Below are 22,453 nucleotides of genomic sequence, written 5' to 3'. Positions count from 1 at the left end.
TATTAGGAAATGGAGAGCCATTGGAGGATTTTGAACAAAGAAGTGGCATGACCAGATCTTTGTATGAGGAAAACAAGTATGGCCAGGGTATGAAGTATGATGTAGGGGAAGGTGAAAGGTTCAGGGAGCAGAGAGGGGAGTTAGCAGGACAATAGTGGCAGAAAGGTCTGTAAGACCTGGATACTGCAATAATCTGGGCAAGTGAGAATGAGGGCCTGAACTAGGACAGTGTCTCATGTAATGTACAGGAAGGAATGGGTATGAGAAGTCCTGTGAAGGTGCATGAGACTCGATAACTGGCTGGATGTTTGAAATAGGAGAGAAGAAAGGTCATTCTTTGTTGAAGAGGACATCATGTAAAACATTTTATGAACTGTGGTGCAAATTATAGGCCAACTTGACTTCCGTGTCACTTGGGGAAATTTGGCCTTCACTTGCAGCAGGCATATGCATCTGACTATATACTGTTAGACCAATAAGAACACATTACAAATAATAGATTTTTCACTGTAGGAAGATATATACGTATTTTAAGTGGGGTTCTGACACTTGAAATTCCGCATTGATAAGGATGATGATAATTCTAGCATTTCCATAGTGCTTTAAGGTTTACAAAGTACTATAAATGTCTTTTGATCCTCACAACTCTGAAGTAGGTGCTATCATGCCTACACTGCATGTGTAGCAACTGAGGGAGTCAGAGCTTAAGTGACATTCCTGTGGTCATATAACTGGTAAGTGTCTGAAGCAAAATTTGAACTAACATCTTACTGCCTCTAAATCTAGTGTTCTATTCCCCTCTGACACCTTGCTACCTATACTGATGGATCTATGCTTTCATTGATGTGAATATTCCCTTTGCCTAGGCAAATCACAACTCCTCCACACCTTATCATTCTGTGAATTTCTTCAACAAATTTTCCGTAGAGTACCAATTCAGTTTATTGACTACCTTGGGTGGCTCAGTGTTCTAATGGTGTGTTATTTAATGGTAATAACAAACACTGAACAAGTATATACATATATATATATATATATATATATATACACACACACACACACCACACACACACACACACATATGTATGGATATATGTATGTATTAAGCATTTATTGTGTGTATTGTTCTGCGGTGCTAAGAATACAAGGTCAAAAATGAAAGTGGACCTAGTACTGGAAAAAGCTCACATTCTACTGCTAAGGAAAAACAACATGTACACAGATAAGAAAATACTAAAAAAAAAAGATTTTTTTTTGTGGGGGTAGGAGTTAGTGCTAAATACTTGGGGAAATCAGAAAAGATCTCCTTTGGGAAGCTATTGAGCACTAAAGAGATCTAGGGATTCTAAGAGATAGAGGTAAGGAAGAGAAGCTTTATGTGTTTTAGAGATAGAGGCTATGCAAAGGTATAAAGAAGGGAACATCTCATACAGGGAATAGCCGGTGAGTGAGTTTGCTAGGATGTGGAGTACATAAGGAGAAGTCATTTAAAATGGGCGTTTCAGGACAAATAAAAAATATTGCTTTACTCATATCAGAAATGAACATCATCGGTCACCTGTTCTATGCCAGGTACCGTGCTAAGTGCTTTACGGAGAACTCATTTGCTCCTCACAACAGCCCTGGGAGGCAGACACTATAGTTATCTCCATTTTATAGTTGAGAAAGCCGAGTCAGATGAAGGTTAAGTGACTTGCCTAGGATCACATAGCTAATAAGTGAGGCTAGATTTTAACTCCGGGCATCCTGTCTCCAGGCCCAGTGCACTATCTATTGTACCACCTAACAGCCTCTAGGAGGTAGATCAGATTAGACAAAACATTTGTTAGGTGCTTAATTGTGCCAGATACAGCTCTTGTTTATTTTAACATTTCCTCCACTCTTAGTACATGACCATACCATCTCTTTTAACCTTGGATATCCTTAATAATGTCATTTTAAATACCCAAATCGTCGTTGATAATGTGTTGCTACTTATTTACTACTCAAATATGTCTTCTCATTTCCCTTTGGGTCATGAGCAGTTTTGATTCTTTTAATATCTCTAAGGCCTCTTCCAGCTTTTGCATTCTGTGCTTCTATGAAGAGTAGGACCCATTAAACTCCACTATGTGATTGGCCTTTCTGTACCTACTTTGCAGAAAGATTGTGTCTTCTTGGCAAGGCATTTTCTAGGTTCTTGTAGGTTTTGTTTTTGTTGTTGTTAAGATCATTGCCCATCAGTTAAACTTCTTTAGGAAATACTGCTCCTCAGAGTTCACAGCTTTACTTTGATTCAATTCCCCCTTTTTCAGAATCAAGACTTTAATGAAACTGTTGGTTAGGGTTGAAGCCACTGTCACTGTATGAAGTGATTTCATCTTTGTTCTTTCTTCTAATTTGATGTTAATTTTTTACCTTTGCTTTATCTTATTGATGACATGACTACACGCAGGCAGCCGATTCTGAAATGATTTCTGCATAACTAACCAAATGTTTCCCATCCACTGAGATAGGCAGTTTCATCATGTGTCTTTGATTCTGTGATTTCTGTTGGATGTCCACCATGGCTAGGGCCTTTCAGATCCCTTCTTGGAGAAAATATTAATGATCTGCAGTAGTGAAGCTTCTGAGTAATCTATAATCCTTTGATCTCTTTCATTGATCCCTAACCATAATTTCCAACATTTCCCATAATTTCCACTCACGATACCCATCTTTTAATTGACATCTTTGAGTATCCAAAGTTTATGTTCAGTTTTGGAGACATTGTGGTTCAGGAGAAAAACTGTTGATCTCATTGTCACACAATCAGATTTTGAATCCTGATTGCCTGTGTGACATTGAGGAAGTCGCTTAACTTCCATGGGCCTCAGTTTCTCATCTGTAAAAATGAGTGGTTTGGGACAGACCATCTCTAAGGTACCTTCTAGCTCTAGCTTTATGAACCTATAGTTCGGAAGATCTGGTCCAGTTTTTCAATTAAATTTTTTTCCCTTCATTCTTGGAGGGTTGCGTGGACTAAAAAACAACTGCAGCAGAAAGACAGCTTCAAGGGATGTCTTGGTGCAGTGGAGAGATCACTGGGCTGTGAGCAAAGAGATCTGTCCTCTACTCCCAGCTCTGTTACTGATTCACTGTGTGGTCTCTGGACCTTGCTTGCCTCGTCCATAAAATGAGAGGGTCGAGCTAGCTGCTTTTGGAGTCCCTTCCACTTCTAACATTCTATAATTCTGTAATTTCTTAGGCAAGAGGTCTATATGGAGTCTTCAGGGAAACTCAAATGTTATAGTATCTTGGCGTCATAGTGGATATGAGCACCGGACCCGGAGGCAGGAACTCTTCAGTTAAAATATTGGTTCACACCAGTTGTGCTACCCTAGGCTAGTAACTCAATCTCTGTTTGCCTCAGTTTCCTCATTATGCAATGGAGATAATGATATTATCTACCTCACAATGTTATGGTGAGGATCAAACGAAATAATATATGTAAGGTATTTTGTAAATCTTAAAATACTAAATAAATTTTAATTATAATAATAATTATAATTGCCATCATCATCATCATTATTTTATTCTCCAAGGTCCCCTTAAGGTCTAAATCCTTTGATTTGACATCTCTAACCTTTTGTGGTTGAAGTTCCACCCCTCGTTTGTTATATAAACTTGACCAATTATGAGGTAATAAGAGTTTTATTCCCTACCTCACTGGTTTCACAGGATCATTTACTTAGATGACTTCAGTTATCAAGGGACTTTAGAGAGATCCTTGTTTTCAGATGAGACCCAGAAGCCCAGAGAAATAAAGGGGCTGATCTAAGGTCACATAGCTTAGCAAGGAGCAGATCCTATATTGGAACCCAGGTTGTTGTTGTTGTTTTTAAACTCCAATTTAGTAGTCGAAGTGGTAGTGGTATTTTTTTTAAATCACTAACATTGTAATATACATGTACCTGGTGCCACTTGTCAGAAAGAGAACACGAGACTAGATGTACTTACAGTGACAATTCTTATATAACCCACAAATTGGTGAGTTGTTTCTGCCTTATAGTTGTTTCTGCCTTGTCTTGCTGAGAGGAAATGTCTCTGTTCTGGATTGTAATTGTCAAGCTTATTAACACAGACTGGGCTGGTTTATCACTATAGAACCTAAAGAAGGAGCAGAAATTCCAAAGACTCTGTAAAAAAATGAAACATGCTGTTGTTTGTGCTACTGGGTGAAAAAAAAAGTGATGCAAGAGATAACTTTCCATACTCACTAGCAAAAGCGCATTTCATCTTCCCAGTTTTTCACTCCTTCTCCCCTTGTGTGACGATGTCATTGAGGAGCAACCGATGGTTATCACTCAAGAGTGTCACTAGGGAAACCACAAAACCTGCCCCAATTGCTATGGAGACAGCCATTTATTTGTTCGGTCTCTGACTATTCATTACATCAGCAGAGCAGGAGACTCAAATACGGATACTTTCCCCCCCCAAAAAAATGTTTTTAATCCCCAAAATAAGAAGAATAAAAACACACACAGGAACATTTAGTGCTTCCTTTAGATTTGCGTTGGCCTGCCTCAAGATGTTAAAAATGCGTCAGCATAGGGAGATTCCTCTCTACCTTTAAAAAAAAAATAGATGCTCCGGTAGGTTTTCATTTAAAGCTACCTAGTTTTAGTGCCTGGAATCCTGGTTTGTGAATAAGCAGTTTTGCCAGGATGCGCTATGCTGGGAAAGGCAAGCTGAAAAGGAGTCCATTATCAGCTCAGATGATTCCGCTTTGGTTTTTTAGGTTCATCCTGAAGAGTCAGTTCCGATGAGCCACGTCACCACAAGAAATCCAGAAATATCCTCTCGAATAGCGAGGGTAGCCTCTCCAAACACTGAGCAAGGCCCTTATTTCTATCGTTCAGTCTAGAGCACATCAAAGTAAAAAGTTTCCTTCAGAAATAATCAGATAGATGGGGACTTCTCTTTTGATCTGAACACGGTTAAGATTTCTTTTATTTTTTGTTTTCATTTGCAGGAGCTAGTAAAGATGGATCCCCAAGTTAGACTGAATCTTACTGTACACCTACCTGAATTCTTGTTTTATTTTTGGTTTTCTTTTAAAGATTGGGGGTGGTAACTCTGCTCCACTGGTTTGCAATTTCTTCTTTTTTTTTTTCAGTTACAAAATTCATTTGCAAAACTCCTAACAGAGCAAACATGCAAGTAGAGCTATTGGTATTTCCCAGTGATGTGTAAAAGTTTCCTTTATTCTCTGAGTCTTGATGCCCTTCTTGTTAGTAATCTATCATCTGTGTTTGTGTTATAGTAGCGCTTTCCTGTGTGAGTCTTTATTAGAGGAAATGTAGCTATTCTCCTGCTGAGAAGTTGCATATGTTGAACAGCAATATGAAATATATTAAATAAAAGGTATTAAACCCATCTAATGGCAAAGCATGCATAATGATGCTTGTTAAATAGATTCATGTTTAAATTTTTAACTAGGCTCCAGGCAGGGCATACAGATCATAGACCTTAATTAACCTAAGACTTTCTTCTTTGTAATGTTGATTCAGTTGGGTGAATTCTACAAAACCCTAATAAACACAATTATTCAAGTATCTCTGTATATGTATGTGTTTGTATAATAAATGCCAGAGATCTGTAAAATGAATCATTACCCCAATTTTTGAAGATATGTGTTAACAGAGATTAAAAAAAACAAATATAATTAATTATATCTATATCATTAAAATATAAACATTTACAGTTATTGGCTATGTGTAGACATGGTTCTGTAGAGCTAAAGATACCCATTTTTATGTATCTGTACATACACATATATTGATGTGCCTCAATGTTTGAAGTTAAATTTTGAAAATGCATGTTTTATCTTTGAATTAATTTGTTCTTTTAATGTATGATTATAGTAGTCACTTACAGATGTGAAGTTAGTGATATTTCATTAGCAGCTTGCAGGAAGGGTTTTTGCATACAAAGTATAACTAGTACCCATTATATAAAATATGTACATTTCCTTTGAACATTTATATTGTCTCATTTTGCTAGCTAAAATAATTTTATGTTTTCATTTTTTTCCCCAGTTGAACAGTCTGGCCTTCACTAGACAAATGTCTTTTAAAATTTCATTCCTTCCCTTAATAGAAAAATATCTTAGATTATCACAAGAATTCAAAAAATGTGCCCAGCTTCCTTGCTTTCTATTTAAAACACAGTTAAAATGAAACAAGGTGATACGTTCTTGTGTTTCTGCTGCTTTATAAAATTTTACTTGCCAGTATTATTTTGGGAATGTAGTCTCCTCTTTTTTGGAGTTGCGATGCTATAATATTATTTTAGTGATTTGAGGCATAGTGATTTTTTAAAAAATTTGCTATACTCTCCAACACATAACGCAGAAAATAAGAACTGTGTGGTATATGATAAATATATTTATAGTTACATATTAATTAAAGTGAATTAAAATCTCATAAAAAATTTTGATTGATTTCAGCTGTTCTCCTATGGATATTACATGATAAGAATTTGAGGACCCTGCCTTAAAATGATCATTTCCTTGAAGGCAAAGACTTTTGTCTTCATCCATGTGTATGTGCCTAGTACAGTAGTAGGTTCATAGGAGGACGGAAACAAATGTTTATGTTTTTACTTATTTGCTTTATTTAGTCAAAGACATGTTTTGACTTGGGAATTAATTCCCTTCACATTTTAAGGCAGAAGAACATTTCTGTCAAATTTCTAAGTACAGGCTAACTAAGAGAAATTGGTGGCCCACCCCAAAGAATTTGGAAAATAATCCGTTTGGTGGGAAAACATTGCAGTGATGCTGGCTATCTTAGCCACCCGCAGTCTTAGAGCAGAAAGCGTCTGCTAATTTGGTCCAAAGCACTCTAATAATATACAAAAGGGATAGCACTTAAGGAGGGGGAATGTATCCTAAAACAATAGCCATATGTATATATGTATAGATATATAGGCTCTTATTTTGAAAGGTGAACAATTTAATCATGAATTCCAGAGAGTAAACAGACTCAGTTTTCCACTTTTCATTCAGATTGGGTAATCTTTGGATGTTCTGTTTTCAAAAATAGATTCCCAATGCCCTAGTGGAGAAAAGAGGAAGCAAGGGATAGAATGTGGTGTTTCTTATAATGAAGATAAGAGGAATGAAAATACATTCTTTTCTTGGGGCTGAGTCCCCTGAACCTTGAATCTTACTAGTTAGTGTTATGCTTAGTTCCTGGGTGTTTTTTTAACTTACGTTTTGAAATATTTACCCAAAGTTTAAACCACTAAGAAATTTTGTGGTCCATTTTTAGCGTGAAAATGGAAATTTGGATCAATTGTCCAAAGTAATAATAGGATGGCATATTGTGCTTACAATGGGAGTTCTTACAAAAATTCCATCTGTTTGTTGTTTTAAGGAGTAATTTTACCTTCTTACATTAGCCTTCGGACACTTGCCCGATCGACTTTGGTGCTTTCCCAGAGCATCATCGCAGCCGGAAAGCTATTCTTGTCTCTGGGTTCGTCTGCTACCTTTTTCACTTCTTAATAGTGAATTCCAGCTGCAGAAATCTGTGATCCCAGGAGCTCCCAAGTAAATCAAAGCAGGTAATTTAATCAGACAAATTCCAGGACTGCCCCACTCACCTTGGCAGAAGAGTTCTGAGCAAATGCGTGAAGTTGAAATCCAGTGCACTGTACCATGCCGGAGGAGAACACAGGCAGTGTTATTTTAGCCTCAACTAAGGATGTTTCGTATTTAACCTCCAGCATACCTCTTCCTCAGGCCATAAGCAGTCAGATTTTCCCTTCCAAACCTCCTTCCCAAAGCATGGGGCTTCCTCTCCAGGACTAATGGGGATGTGCTTTAGTTCTATCCCTCCACAAGTTATTGGATTGTCAGACCTGAATCCAGGTCTGACATTTTCTGAGTCTGTGCTTTGATATTTCCAGAGGTCTTTATTTCATACAGGTATTTGGGAATATATTTTATTAGCACTGGAAAACTGACTTCTTGTGGCCCAAGGGAAAGTAGAAACAATAACCTTTGTGTGTCCCAGGAATGGGACCCCCAGTGGGCTGCAGAGTCTCTGGAATGAAATCTGTATTTAACTGAGAGGTGTGGGTCTTTTTGTTTACTTTAAAAGAGTAGCTTAGAACAAATTCTTTCAAAGGTGTGAAATAGACCTTTGACATGGGAACTTGTAATATCCATCAGCAGGCTCAAGTTAAGTTATCCCACAGAAGTAGACCTCCGAGACAGATGCCATCATACCGGCTCCCAAAGCTTTATGGGTTTATGTATTCTAATGACAAGATTATAATAATTTATTTCCAGGTGTCCTGCTCCTTCACAGTCAGAAAAGCATGAGTTTTGGGTTCATGTTGCTGCCAGTGGCCCATGATAATGTAAAAATAGTTTTTGTGCCTCTAATTGCTATATATTTTTTATATAAAAGTTATTCTGGTGACATTTTTTAACCAAATATTTATTTACTTTGTTTTTATTATTGAGACCATCTCATCTACTAAGCTAATTACTGGGAGTGTTCTTTGACTCTGAAATATTGTGGAAAAATGGAAAAATCTGGCTTTATGTTTGGCACTGCGTAGACAAATTGGTATCAGTGATTGGCTGAAAATTTCCGTTTTCATTCAGGTTTGTGACTTCTCAAAGATCTGACTAGAGACTGATATAATAAATAGTGTGACTTGAGTGTGGCTTTTTGACTAGCACATATTGTAGTCGCTGTAAAGTCTGCTGCTTGGGCTTAGAGCATTGTTATAGTGAACAGACGACCATGCCAGTGAAAATAAACAGGACTGCATCCTCACAAGTGAAGAATGAAAATGAAACCCATTCAAACATCCGCATTTCAAATTCTGGTAGTTTTCATATATGTTTTTAAATAGCTACTACATAAAGCAGACCTAGACAATTATATTTAGATGTCAAACCTAGTTCCCTTTCCTTATGGTTAAACAACTACCTGTCAACTGGCACCGTCAAGTGAAAATTTTAAAACATCACGTAACTGACATGATATATTAGACGTACCGATTTGCCTTAAGGTGGCCAAACTATTTGTAATAAATGTTGCTTCTAGAATGCATGGTACCCTATAAGGACGTCAAACGCTGTGGGAGGTTGAATGTCAGAGTACAGCAGGACTTAGGTAGGCTGGCATTGTCTCTTCTTTCCTCTAGCAATTTTTTTTTCTCCTTTTACATCCACTTCCCCATTGCCATTTTTCTTTTATTCTTTCTTTCCCTCTGAATTCTGGTTGTATAATGTTAAATGCCTCACATTTAAAGTTCCTTGCTCTTTTCCCTGACATTCTTGGAAAGTCAACTAAAATGGTTTGGAAATATGACTGATCAATAATACACAACCAACACAGACCCTTTTGATCTTTCGGCAGAAATTGAAGACTGAGAGCTTGCTGATCTCTGGCCACTGTCCTAGAATCCAATCTGATTACTTAAATGTCATGCTGCTTAGGTAGGACTGTAGGATTTTGCCTAATTCAGCAGGTTCCGTGAACATCTCCTTGGAGTTGTAAGTCAATTGCATTGTATTTCTTCTTGGTTAAGGCTTGGTGGCCTTGTCTTGGGCTTGGGGGTTGGGGTGGTTGGAGAGTGAGGAGATCAGACTAGTGTCGATTCATAAGTCCTTGAAATATTGGAGATCATATTCAGTTGCTTATATGGGACACCAGAGAGGAATGGTAACTCTAGCATCAACTAGCATTGATACATAAACCCTTGAAATATCGATAAATCTGGAATATCATGATGAGTTGCTTACATGAGACATTAGAGGGGAATGAGGAACCCCAACAATAGCAGAATAGCTCATAGGATGTGTTGTGCTAGTATGAAGAAGTGCTTCAAGAAAGGCCAAACAGGCATGGCTTAGAGTATGAGTCCTCCGGGGATAAAATCCCAGAAGCAGCTTAAAATCATTACCATACATTGAACTCGCAAACTTAAAGAGTACTTTTGCCTAGTGAGATGCTAACTTCCTGTTTTGTTAAAAAATTAAGATGCCTCAGTCTTGTTTATGAACTTTTACTAAAGTGATGCAATTTCCCACAATATCACGGCAGACCGTTTCATACCATATCTCTATTGGGTATGTAATCGGGTACGCTTTATACATGTGCATAGATACACACACGTATACTTTATATATTGTCCAACAACCTTTTTACTGTGACAGCATCATTCTTCTAAGAAATTTGGGCAGATTTCATGAAGATCGTCTAATATATCCTTACCCTTTTCTTTAAGGGAGATCAGATTGTCTCTGTAAAGTGTAATACACCATACAAATTATAATTCTTGTGATAGGAACTCCCTGGGTGGAGAGGCGTTTTTCCTGATATTTAAAAAAGAAAAACGGTTTATCTTTAAGTTTTCTGATAGTGTTGTGCTTCTTATAGTTGGTTACTGGGAAGATTGTTATAGGATTCACCAGTGTAAAGTTAAAGAGAAAATCTGTCAATTGCAAATTTAGCATATTTTTTTCCTTCCGAGATCAAATTGGTTATATATGTATATATATATTTTTAATTCCCAGGCATACATACTATATATGCCTATATACATACACAGATACACATTAGGAAGGTTCTACATGTGTTTTGTTTTTAAATATGTTATTTGCCAAAAGGTTCCCGAAATAATCTGATTCCAACTAAAATTCTGAAGTCTTCAGTTCGTACTAAAAATGTGAAACTAGTGAAAACGTCTATTCCTAAGACATAAGTAAAATGCTCACTGGATAGCGGGGATGCAGGGTGGAAAGGGAAGAAAGGAGGTACCAGATAGGTGCATTTAATCCTTCCCAATTTAAAATGAAGTGTCCATCTTTCTTTAAGGCAGTAACTATAATGCTTCCCGCCCCCCCCCCCCCAGTGCTTCTCTCAATGGATTTCTTTAATGCTGATGATGGTTGGTGCAGTTTGTGGGAATCTGTATTTAGTCAGAAATGTTTCAATAGAATGACCTACCAGATGGGACCAGTAACAATGCAGAGAGGCATCGAACCACCACAGACATTTGGTGCTTAGAATAATAAAAAGACTATAAAATTAGATTAGTTGAGTCTAATTTGGAATTGGTATATTCCCCATGCACCCTTGCAGCTCTTGGGCAGATAAAGCCCTGAGATTTAGCACTGTGTCAGGACAGAGGACTGCAACTTCCAGTAAAAGGGAAAAGAGAGAGAGGGAGAGAGCGAGAGAAAAGAGGCATTCTGGGAGGTCGCAGAGGGCAGAGCAGTGACCTCCAATGATTTACAGGCCTTTAGCTTAATGAAATTGTTTCAGTGACATGACAGTAAGAGCTCGTAATGGATTGGATGCCCTAATGTAATGAAATTACTCCCTTCTGCCTTAAAAAAAAAAAATGCGCAATTAATATTTACTGAGACCTGACAGCCTTTGGTGTGCTCGTCTGTGCAGTTCTTTCAGACAGTCAGTGTGGAGAGACCGAGCAGCGTGGCAGGCAGTGAGCAAACCTCCTCTCTGGTGCCGAGCACAGACTGCAAAGGGGTAGAGGGACACACCAGTGGCCAGGGGACGCTGGGCCCCCTGCGCTTCCGGGCAGCCCCCAGTTCTCCCCTCCTCAGCCTTCATGCTCTCCCCTTCATTTTCTGCAGGCAACTGGACAATAACCGTATCAGCTGCATCGAAGATGGAGCCTTCAGAGCCCTGCGTGATTTGGAGATCCTGTGAGTTGATTTTGTGATTTGTTCTTCCTGTGTGTCTATGTGAACATGTTTGTGTCTGTGTCTCTGTGTGAGTGTGTGTGTGTGTGTGTGTGTGTGTGTGTGTGTGTGCGCGCACACATTTCTGTGCCCCTTGCTGCAATGCTATTAAAATTGAAAAGGGGTAAAGCCCTCTGGGTTGTCTCGGTCAAAGAGTTGCAGGCAGCAAAGTGTGATTTCTCACCTCCCACAAACTGGGGTTCCTCCTAATTAAGTCACAATAGAGCCGTTGCTCCCAGGGAGCTCCGAAAATGCCATATTTGTTGCTGGTTGAAACAGATGGACCGTGGCTGGGCAAGAACCTTGCACGGTACACACCGAGAGCCTTTCAGAGCATATGTGAGCAGAAAGGATGGGTAACAGGTTTGGTAGGGGCAAGGTTGGGAAGGAGGGCCACTTCGAATTTCACCCCAGATCTGAAAGGGACCTCTGGGCAGAGGGCAGGTGCTAATCTCCGAAGAGATCTTGTGGCTGTGCTCTGAGACCAAAAAAAAAAAAAACCAACCAAACAAAAAGTCCAGTCATTGTTGCTGAGATTTCCTAATTTAAATCCTAACTTTATGCATTGACCCTAAAGGACCGTGGAAAACAAAGGCTGTAGGAGGTCCCCACTAGGATCACCACCCACAATCTCCACCCAACCTGCCTGGGGGGAAAAAACCCCGTTGCTAATCAAAGTGCTCTAGAGCTAGTCCCCTAAAGTTTCCAACTGGCATGAAAAAGGCAGCCTGATTACAAAGCAGTGGGGAAAGTCCTCTGTGCCCCACAGCCTGGAAGTTCTGTCTATTAGCTGGTGTCATCGGGCAAATGTGAGATTTGGATGGTAGCCACGGAAAGCTATACTTCTCTTTGGAAATAGAGAAGAGGGTGCTGCATGACTAAAGAATGCTCTATTTGTCGTCAGCCAACCATGTGACCTTGGGCAAGACACCTCATCTCAGTCTCAGTTTCCCTATCTCGATGAACCTCAGTTTCCCCATCTATGAAATGAGGAGGATGGGGTAGAAGGTCCCTAAACTCCTTTCTACTTCCAGTGTCCTATGTTTCTAAATTATTCTGATGGTATCATTTCACCCAGGAGAGAGGGGGTGTATTAGAGATTTATTTTATCCTTTCCTTAAAATGAATGATTCAGAAACTGAAGAATATGTATCTCTGACTCTCAGATGAAGGAATGAATGAATGCATGAAGAAGTCACCTTTGTACTTGAGGGAAGAAAGAGAAAGAGAAAATCCCGGCTCTACTCACACACCCAACCTGAACCCTGCCCTGCAGACAGAGATGAGTTGAAAAAGGCCTAGCCACATTATTAGCAAAGGAGATGAATCAGGGAAGGATCATGGGAAATAAAAGGGAGATACGGATGCTGTGAGACTTTTGAAATTTGATGAGAGGCAAAGTAGCAGAATGAAAAGATCATTGGATTCAGTGATAGATGATCTAGTTTTGAGTCCAGGTTCCAATACTTTCTAGTTATATGACTGTGGGCAGGTCACAACCTCTGTAAACTTCAGTTTCCTCCCCTATAGAGTGGAGATAATAATAATTTTGCTACCTGACTCAAAGGGCTAGTATGTGGGTAGTGCTCTGAAAACCTTAAGGGTGTGACACCTCGAATTCCCAGTCAGTCCCATGCAGCACTAAGAAAAGCAAGAAATCCACTCTTCTTAACCACCTTCAACCACCCAGGGTATGCAATGATGGTAAAGACATGGTTGCCAGAAGCCAAGGGGATCTGATTTTATCATCTCAATTCCAAACTAGCTCAGTTTGGTAGCATAGTTTTAGACTTGCTCCTCTGGCCCTGCGTAGTTAAGCACTTAAAATTAATCATAATCAGTGATTCCATGAGTTTTAAATGTCTAGCATAGGTATATAGCTCTGAAATAATCCATCTTAGAACTGAGAGATTCTGAAATTGGTTAGCACTAACTATTTCATGAGACCTCCCCTATTGAAGAATTACCCTCCACTCTGCCACCTAACCCACTCATCCCTCAAACTTCAGTAACTCAGTCATTTTCATTTCTACATCAACATCTAATTGATAACAACAACAGGCAGCATTTAGCTAGTGCTTTGGGGCTGGCAAAGCACTCTACATACATTATCTCACTTGATAAACACCATCTCTGATATTAAAGTGTACACTAGAAAATGTTGAAATTACCTAATAAGTGGGCTTTAAGCGTACTTGATGGGGGGAAGGGAGGGAATTCCAAAACTATCCCCATGCCCACAAAAGACAATGTGTCTACGCACATCATGAAGAAACCAAAGCCCATGACTTTTAATGAGGTGACCCAACCAGTTTACTTCATATGAAGAGGGGCTCTGCTTGACTCGAGGGAGCAAAACCAGGACCCAGGAGAGGCAGATTTTGGCTCAGTGCAGGGGAGAGCTTAACAATTAAAGCTCTCCAAAAACGGAATGGACGTATTGGTAGCAGCAGAGTTTCCTGTCACAGGTAGCCCTCAGAGCAGAAAATGGATTGGAGATGTTGTGGATAGGATATACACTTTGGGTGGGAATGAGCTGCCCTTAAACTCTGCAATGCCTCACAACTCCATAATTCTGTGAGTCTGTACTTTGCCCATACATTCTAAAGCTGGCAGCAGGAAGCCAGAGAGACCTACGGTAATCCCAGGGAATACAGTCTTCTAACTGACTTGGGAGGGGAAGGAAGTGGTAGATTGGAAGCACCTGTGGAAACAGATCAAGTGGAATAACCCAGTGATCCCATCTACCTTGGAAATAGAAGAGCTGTGTTCACCTTCCGTGAAAACAATCATTTGAGCCTCCTTGCTTCAGATTGTGCCACCAAGGCGGGATTGATGTGGCCAATTGCATTGTCTTAGGAAAGAGATAAGTGCTAGAGGAAAGACAGCTTTTAGAGCCAGTTTGTAAGGGTGAATGGCAGTTGTCAGACTGATGCCATTTTAAAAGCTGTATGAGTATCGCCTGCTTGTCACCAGTGTATTAGCGAGTGCTACTTTTAATAATAACCATAGCTCACATTTCTATAGTACTTGAAGTTTACAGAGACTGCAACCCTGTCCACTAGTGCAAATATGGTTATCCCCATTTTACAGATGAGGAAATTGAGGATCAGAATGGTCAAGTGGCTTCCCCAGGATTACACAGCTAATATTAAAGCCAGGACTTTAACCAAGGTCTTCATACTCCCAAGTCCATTGTTCTTTCCCCTATCACACACCAACTCTCTAATCACCATAGGTTCTTCCCTAGGTCAGCAATCAGTGGAATCATAGAATTTGGGAGTTGAAAGGGCCTCTTCAGCAGTCTGCTCTAGTCCATACCTGAAAAAGGAAAACCTTAGGCTGTATATGTGACAAGTAGTCATCTTGCCTAAGGACAGAGTAAGCATGGGAGTGTTTTCCATGGAGGACCTTACTGGAACTGCATCATATGATTGCCAGTGAAATCCGATCTACCAAGAGATTCCCTCCTTCAGCTTCTGTTTAGCAGAGCTAGTATTTACCTCTGGATCAGGTACCTGTCCCTCAGTGAATTGTAATGAATAAGAGTCTTTCAGTCACATCCTAGTCTGCCACAGTTGTATAGAATCATTTTGTCTGATTGCTAAATTATTTGCATTACTACATCTCACTCAGAAGATATCTACAAGCAAAATTGAATGTAGATCAGAGGTTTTTGTTTGTTTATTTTGTAAATTGAATCCTGTTTTCCCACTTACACCCATAATTCTGATTGATCTTCAATTTATAGTAGAACCTAACAGTTCAGCATTAATTTTTTCTGTCCTTTCGAGACATACTGTCAAATGCTTAATAGTGAACAAACATGAAAATGCACTAGAATAGATGATTTTGTGATGAGATCCTTACATGAAGCAGGTGATGCCTTTGTGACACAAATCATCATGGCCCCCTAAACCATTTGTTCTATTACAATGGGCTTAAATGTTTTGAGGTTTTGTTTTGTTTCATTAAGATGGGCATATCTGTATTCAGTCCAAGAAGTCCAAATAGGTGTGTCCCTTTGCACATAGTAAATCATTAATCAGTTGTTTTTTTCTTTTCATTCATACATTCCTTCTCTGTGCTCCCTGTTGTAGGTAAGGTCATTTGTCAATTTCTTAGGTAGTGTATTTCCATTGATTCTCTACATTCTCAGCCAGGCAAGGCAAGAGAACTTTAGGACACTGAGGCAGAGCTAGGAGATTCAGATAGCTTGCCTGCCATGTGTCTTCATAACTTAGTAGGGTAATAGGGGTATGGTACAGCTTGTAGGGTTTTAGACTAGGAGTCGGGAAGATCTGCGTGTTTAATCGCCCCTTAAATACTTAACTAGTGAGTCACTGTAATCTGTCTGGTCTTCAGTTTTCCTCATCTATAAAAGACAGGGGTGGATTTGACAACCTATAAGGTACCTCCCAATTCTAAGTCTATGATCCTTACCAAATATTTAGAAAACAAAATATCACAGCGTTGGGGAGGGTAGGAAGAGGGGGGGAGAAAACAATTCATGCTACTCACCTGGGAGTTACTGCCTAGCAATAATACAAAGACAGGTCGCCAAAGGCATTGGGATAGAGTGTAGAAAATTTTTAAAAATATCTCTTGTCTTCCTCTGGTTGGTCAGATCTTGGCCAATCACTACTCTCAACTAAATCACATAAAGGTTACAACAGGTCTGTATATTTCTCATATGCACCGAGTTGAATATGACTCTATTCTTGGTCTATGTCACCTGTAGGTTTTGATTATTCCTCTTACTTTTCCAAACACTAGTCTGTTGAGTGGAACACTTAATGAAAATGGGTTGAAGGGTGGGACATGAGGGTGGAGTTGAAGTCCAAATCCTTTGCAAACTTTTCCAGAAAAAAAAATTCACACTACATATGAACTTCCGGGGGGGGAAGGTGGGGGGGAGAGAAGGTAAGGGAAATAATTAAATGTTTATGATCAAGAAAGAATATGTTCTTATTTTTAATACTGTTTCATCTTGGAATACTTTAAGGTTTTTTATTACCAGGCTTCTTAGTCAAAGAAATTTCTACGTGCCACATTCTTCTGGAGTTCCTGAGGCACATGAAGAGTTGGGGTGGTGGCTTGGAGGCTGTGACTTCCCTAGATAGCCGGGACTAGGGATAGGCAAGGTAGGCAAATGCCTAAGGCACAACATACATTGGAATACAACAAGAGACACTTTTAATATGACTTTTTTAAGTATGTATAATTTTAATACCAGTAAATTCTAGTCTCCACAACACATGGGTATCACTTATTTTATTATTTTATTTGTTTGCTTTTTGGTCTCATTAATTTTGTCTGAAGCCATCACATATGTAAGGGGTGTGATTTTTCCAGTTCAGCAGGACATAGCTTTAAGCCATGCCTAGGATATGGAAACACCTCATCTTGACTTTGCCTCTGGATTTTAAACTGACTGGGGTCACTAACCTAGGAAACCCACAGGGTCCTGTTTTTACTTCTTCTTATGGGCTACTCTTTTCAAGAAATGAGCCATTCAGTGAATCCCCTTTGATTTTGAAGGCAATTTCATCTTTAGTTTAACCAAGGGAGGTTAAAAAGTAAGGCATGAATTAGACCCACAGTTGATTTTTTTTAAAATCACAATGGACTCACAGCAATGGTCCTCTCCTATTGCCATTTCTCCTACATCATCGTCTTTTTGATTGTTATCCAAAATTTCTTTTTTTTTTATGTCCAGGTCTATGGCTTCATCAATTTGTGTAGCTCCTGGTAAGGCAACTCCCCCCACTGATTCGAATCAGCAATTTCAGTAGCTTATCCATAGCTTTTAGTCTTAGAAAGTTGCCAAGGGCAAGGAGAAGTGAAGTAGATGGTGAAGTAGATAGCCAGTGTGTGTCATATTTGAACCCAAATCTTCTTGATTCCATGGCTGACCCTCCATCCATTCTGCCACATTGCCTATCAGGCATAACAATGATAGGCAGTGTGGTGTAGTAGGTTGGGGTGAGCCTAAGATTTGGAAGAGCTAGAAGCTGGGCCTCTGACACATACTGGTTGTGTGACCGCTGGCCAAAGAACTTGGCCTCGGGGCTCTGAGGCTATCATTTAAAACTGTTCATTGATCTGCATTGCTAGAGTGAGTTTCTTCATTGGAAGTTCCCTATACAAATGAAATCACATTTGCCTAAAAAGAATAACTAAAATTTATAAAGGGACTTTAAGAATTTACAAATCCCGTGACATATCATCTCATTGAATTCTCACAATGATTGTGAGGTAAGTGCTCCTAATATTATTCTCCCCATTTAGACAGATGAGGAAACTGAGACAGAAAGCAGTTAAGTGACTTGCTCAGGATCACACAGCTATTAAGTGTTGGCATCAGGAATGGAAATGATATCTCTCTTCCAACCCCACTGCTCCAGCCACTTTGTACTCTGAAGCCCTATTCCACACATACTCTACACATACTGTACACATGCACCATACATGCTCCATGGTAACACAAGGTATCACAGAGATACCAGCTCCACTGGAAAATGTTCCACATTGAGAAAAGAAACCTTCAAATATTTACTGAATTTTTAGAGATGATTCAACATTTCATAGTTGTTCTCACCCAGCAAGACCATATAGGAGAGTTAAGTAGATTAAAAAAATGCTGTGGGAAACAATGTGTCAGGCAAGAAAGCCAGTGCAATCTTAGGCTGTGTTGATAGGCAGAGCATCCAGGACCACAGAGGTGATGGTCTCATCGCCCTCTGCATGGTCCAGGGGTGGGGTACCTGTGGACTCAAGGCCACATCTGGCCCTCCAGGTCCTCAAGTGCAGCCCTTTGACTAAATCTAAACTTCATCGAATAAATCGAGGCTGCAGGTTCTCCACACCTGGAGCATTAAGTGGTAGCTTTAATAATAGCTAACATTTAGATAGTGCTTTAAGGTCTGCTAAGCATTTTACAAATATTGTCTCAAATGTGATTCGAACTCAAGTCTTCCTGAATTCCTTGTGCCACTTGCCTGAAGAAGAAAAGATTTAGAGGGAGTACATTATGATCGTAATCAAGTATTTGAAGAGCTGTCACATAGACTTGTTTTGCTTGACCCTATGGGGAAAAATTAGGAACCATACAAACAAAATACAAATTTAGGCTTGATGTAAAGAATTACATCCTAGCAGTTAGACCTGTGCAAAAATGGAATGACCTGTTTCATGACACAATTTTTGCCCCTCCAAGGGTATTTTTCAAACAAAGGGTGATTAATTACTTGGTGTGGGGTGGATTAGATAAAATGGAAGGAAGAAAACAAGCATTTATTAAATGCCTACTATGTACCAGGCACTGTGCTAAGCTCTTTATAAATAACCCTGGGAGGTCAGTGCTATTATTATCATCTGAATTTTACAGTAGAGAAAACTGAGATAGACAGAGATTAAGTGATTTCCCAAGGTCACACAGCAAGGAAGTGGCTGAAGCTGGATTTGAACTCGTGAGTTCCTTATTCCTTTGCTAGCATTCTAACCACGGCACTACCTCGATGCCTTTCATATAGCTTCAGAGTTCCCATCCCAACTCTGAGATTCCATGATTCTGGCTTGGGGATTTCTAAGATGTGCTATGCCGTTTGTTTCCCAAATCACAGAAATCTACTTTCACACCAAAAAGCAAGTGGAAAAGGAAGTCACAAAAATTTCTAATAAACCACAGTGTAGCTCAGTTGGTAGCAAAAGCCCTGTCACAGAGAGGTGAGGGTTAATTTCAGTCCATCATTCTTCTGTAGCTGGGCCAAAGCTGCCAATAGTACCTGTTGTGCCTAAGGAGTTCGATACTAGAAGCATCAAACTTAAAATTAAGACTTTGATGGCCATTGAAAATTCAGTGTTTGAAGCCACTTATGTCTGGAAAAAAATACTTCCTGAATTGAATTGTATTGAGAATTGAAATGAACTGGATCCCTGGAAAAGGTTGAATTTTGAAGAAGAATTTTGAAGGAAGGCTATGATTTGGTGAAAAAGAACTAATATTTTTACACTTATGTCTTATCTATGGCCTTGGTTTAATTAAGACTTCTATATATTTGGGAGGGTTTTGGTTTTTCTCTATATGGAAAGTTTATCCAGAAAGATGCTTCCAGCACTTCATATTGAAAATAATAATAATAGTAATAATAATGCTTGGAGTCACTCTGCACAACATGAGCTTGCTTTTCATTTACAAAAGTCTTTTTTTTTTATCTACCAAACATTAACTATGAAAGAGACAAAGATGGCAGTTAATTGTAGGACCACTTCTCTCTGAACTCCATTGAAAATGAGAAGAATGGGATAATAACAGTAACTGGCATTTACGTTCTGATTATGGTTTGCAAAATATCTTGTCTTATTTTAACTTTACAACCACCCTTCAAAGTGAGTGCTTTATTTCCATTTTACAGACGAGGGAGGAAAGACTAAGCCAGATAATTGGCATGCTCGTGGTCATACTTGTAGTAAATGCTGAGATGGAATTCTGAACTCAGGACTTTTATGACTCCAAATATGAGACACTACTCAGCCTTACAACAGTCTTCCCGTTCTCCAATAAAAATTATCCCTTATAGGAACTTAGAGTGTAGTTGTCCCCTAATTATGTTTAAATATCTTACTGCAGTTTTTTTCTTTGAAGCTCAGTCACTTTTGCTGGGTTGCCTTCTCGGTGAGCTCTCCATGATTTGCATTTTTCTAGCCATGTGGTGATTTTCTTAAAATCAACAAAATTGGGGATGCTGAGAATCAGAGTCTTCTGTCTGAAAGAGAGCAGCTCCATTTCCCCCTATTTGCAGAATATCTGGGTAGAGTGTCTCTAATAAATGGAAACATTCTATTAACTTCAACTGTTTTTGGAGGCAGAGTGTTAGTCATGACATAACTTTGAATATGCAGGTTGTCATTTCTTAACAAAAGCCTAAAACTGCCGCAAGAATGTGATTTCTTTCTCTGTTTCCCTGAAAATTGTGATCAGTTCAGGCAATCAGGAATAAATTTGCAGGGCACAAGGTGCATTCTTAACTTCTTTCCTACTGCTGGAATATTTGAACACAAATGCAGTTTTCCCACATACATTTTCTCCTTCATGTTGCATGAGCCCTTTGTTTCATTTCATCCAGACTTCCCCTCTTATGAACTTGAAATAAAAGTCTTAATATAGACTCAGAAGCTATCTTTTACCATAGAGAGAAAGGGAGAAGAGCCTTGCAACCCAAAATCTTTTCCCCTGATTTTTAAAGAATAGCTGCTCGTTTAAAAAAAAATCTCGTGTAACCAAAATGCTTGGGGAACTCATTATTTCTAGTTAACTGAGAGTGAAGTAGAAATCCTGTTTTCTTTGCGGTTAAAATCTTTCTTAACTATATTAGAACGCATTCTTGCCTTACAGAGTAGACCCAAGTATAGACAGGGTATATAACTGAATCTTCATTTGGTGACTGAAAACCTTGAAGTATCTCAGGGTCATAATTCACTTTCAATTCTCAATTCTCATTGTACTGGCCTGTAGATACAAACAGATGTCAGAGCTGTGGGCTGTGGATTCTATGCTAGTGCCAAGACTTTATCTGTTTTTTTTTCAACAAAATCCCTTATTTTCTTATAATTGGCCTTTTTTCCCCAAAAAAAAATTCCAGTTAATTAAAGATCTTGTTTAATTGGCTTCATTATACTCAAGCATCTTAGCTGTGCAATTTTCCTGACCAAAGTTCTGGCTGCACATGCTTTGCCAACAGCTTTGCATTAGGCGCTAAAGGGATAGGGACCAGGCCTGTGATTTCACTGATATATGGAATTTCAAAAAGTGAGGAAACTCCATCTACCAACTCAGCTCAGAACCTTTTCTACAACTTAAAGTCTTTAGAGAGTTGTCTGGGGGACAGCTAGGTGGCGCGGTGGATAGAGCTCCGGCCTTGGAATCAGGAGGACCTGAGTTCAAATCCAACCTCAGACACATAACACTTACTAGCTGTGTGACCCTGGGCAAGTCACTTAACACTGATTGACTCACCAAAAAGCAAAAAACAAACAAACAAAAAAAAAAAACCTAAAAAAAAAGAAAGAAAAGAAAAGAGGGAATTGTCTGAAGCTCTTAAAAGTTAAGTCATTTGTTCAGGAGCACACAGCCAGTATGTTAGAAGTGGGACTGGAACTCAGATCTTCCTAGTTTCAATGTCAGCTCTCTCTCTACACTGATTACACTGACCCTCTTTATGCCCTAAAACAGAATTCTTAACATTTTTGTGTCCTGGACCCCTATGACAGTCTGGTGAAGTCTATGGACCCCTTCTAAGAAAAAAAAAAGGTTTTTAAATGCATAAAATAAAATATACACAATTACAAAGGAATCCAGTTACACTGAAATAGAGTTATTGATTTTTTTTAAGAGCTCACAGACCCCAGAGAAAAACCCCCTCCACTGAAACAACCAGGAAAAAAAATGAGCTCAGCATTCTGGAAGAGATTCCGCTGCTTTTCCACAAAGGAAATATGGAGGCAGGTGTGGCATCAGCAAGTTTGGGGTTGGGGAATAGCCATATGACAGCCAGACTGATAGGGAGAGAAAATCATTCCAGAAACCAAGTTTCCATCCAGTTGGGTACCTCTCACCCTACATGCAAAGATGTCATGGGACAGATGGTTGGATTCTCTGCATTCTCCTGTTCCTCAGTTGCCTGGAGAAGCTCTGAT

At 39.3% G+C, this 22,453-nt stretch overlaps 1 protein-coding gene across 1 annotated transcript in view; it reads left to right on the top strand.

The window, feature by feature from the left end:
* Window positions 1-22,453, top strand: part of SLIT3 (slit guidance ligand 3) — a 784,753-nt gene that overhangs the window by 550,668 nt on the left and 211,632 nt on the right. The window contains 1 exon segment of the mRNA XM_020992330.2: window positions 11,648-11,719. Coding sequence (XP_020847989.1) covers window positions 11,648-11,719 — 72 coding nt within the window.

Source organism: Phascolarctos cinereus, unplaced genomic scaffold (assembly GCF_003287225.1).
Source record: "Phascolarctos cinereus isolate Bilbo 61053 unplaced genomic scaffold, phaCin_HiC Scaffold_2;HRSCAF=192, whole genome shotgun sequence".
Classification (NCBI taxonomy): domain Eukaryota; kingdom Metazoa; phylum Chordata; class Mammalia; order Diprotodontia; family Phascolarctidae; genus Phascolarctos; species Phascolarctos cinereus.
The sequence above is the reverse complement of the archived record's forward strand: the minus strand, read 5'-3'. Positions and strand labels throughout refer to the sequence as shown.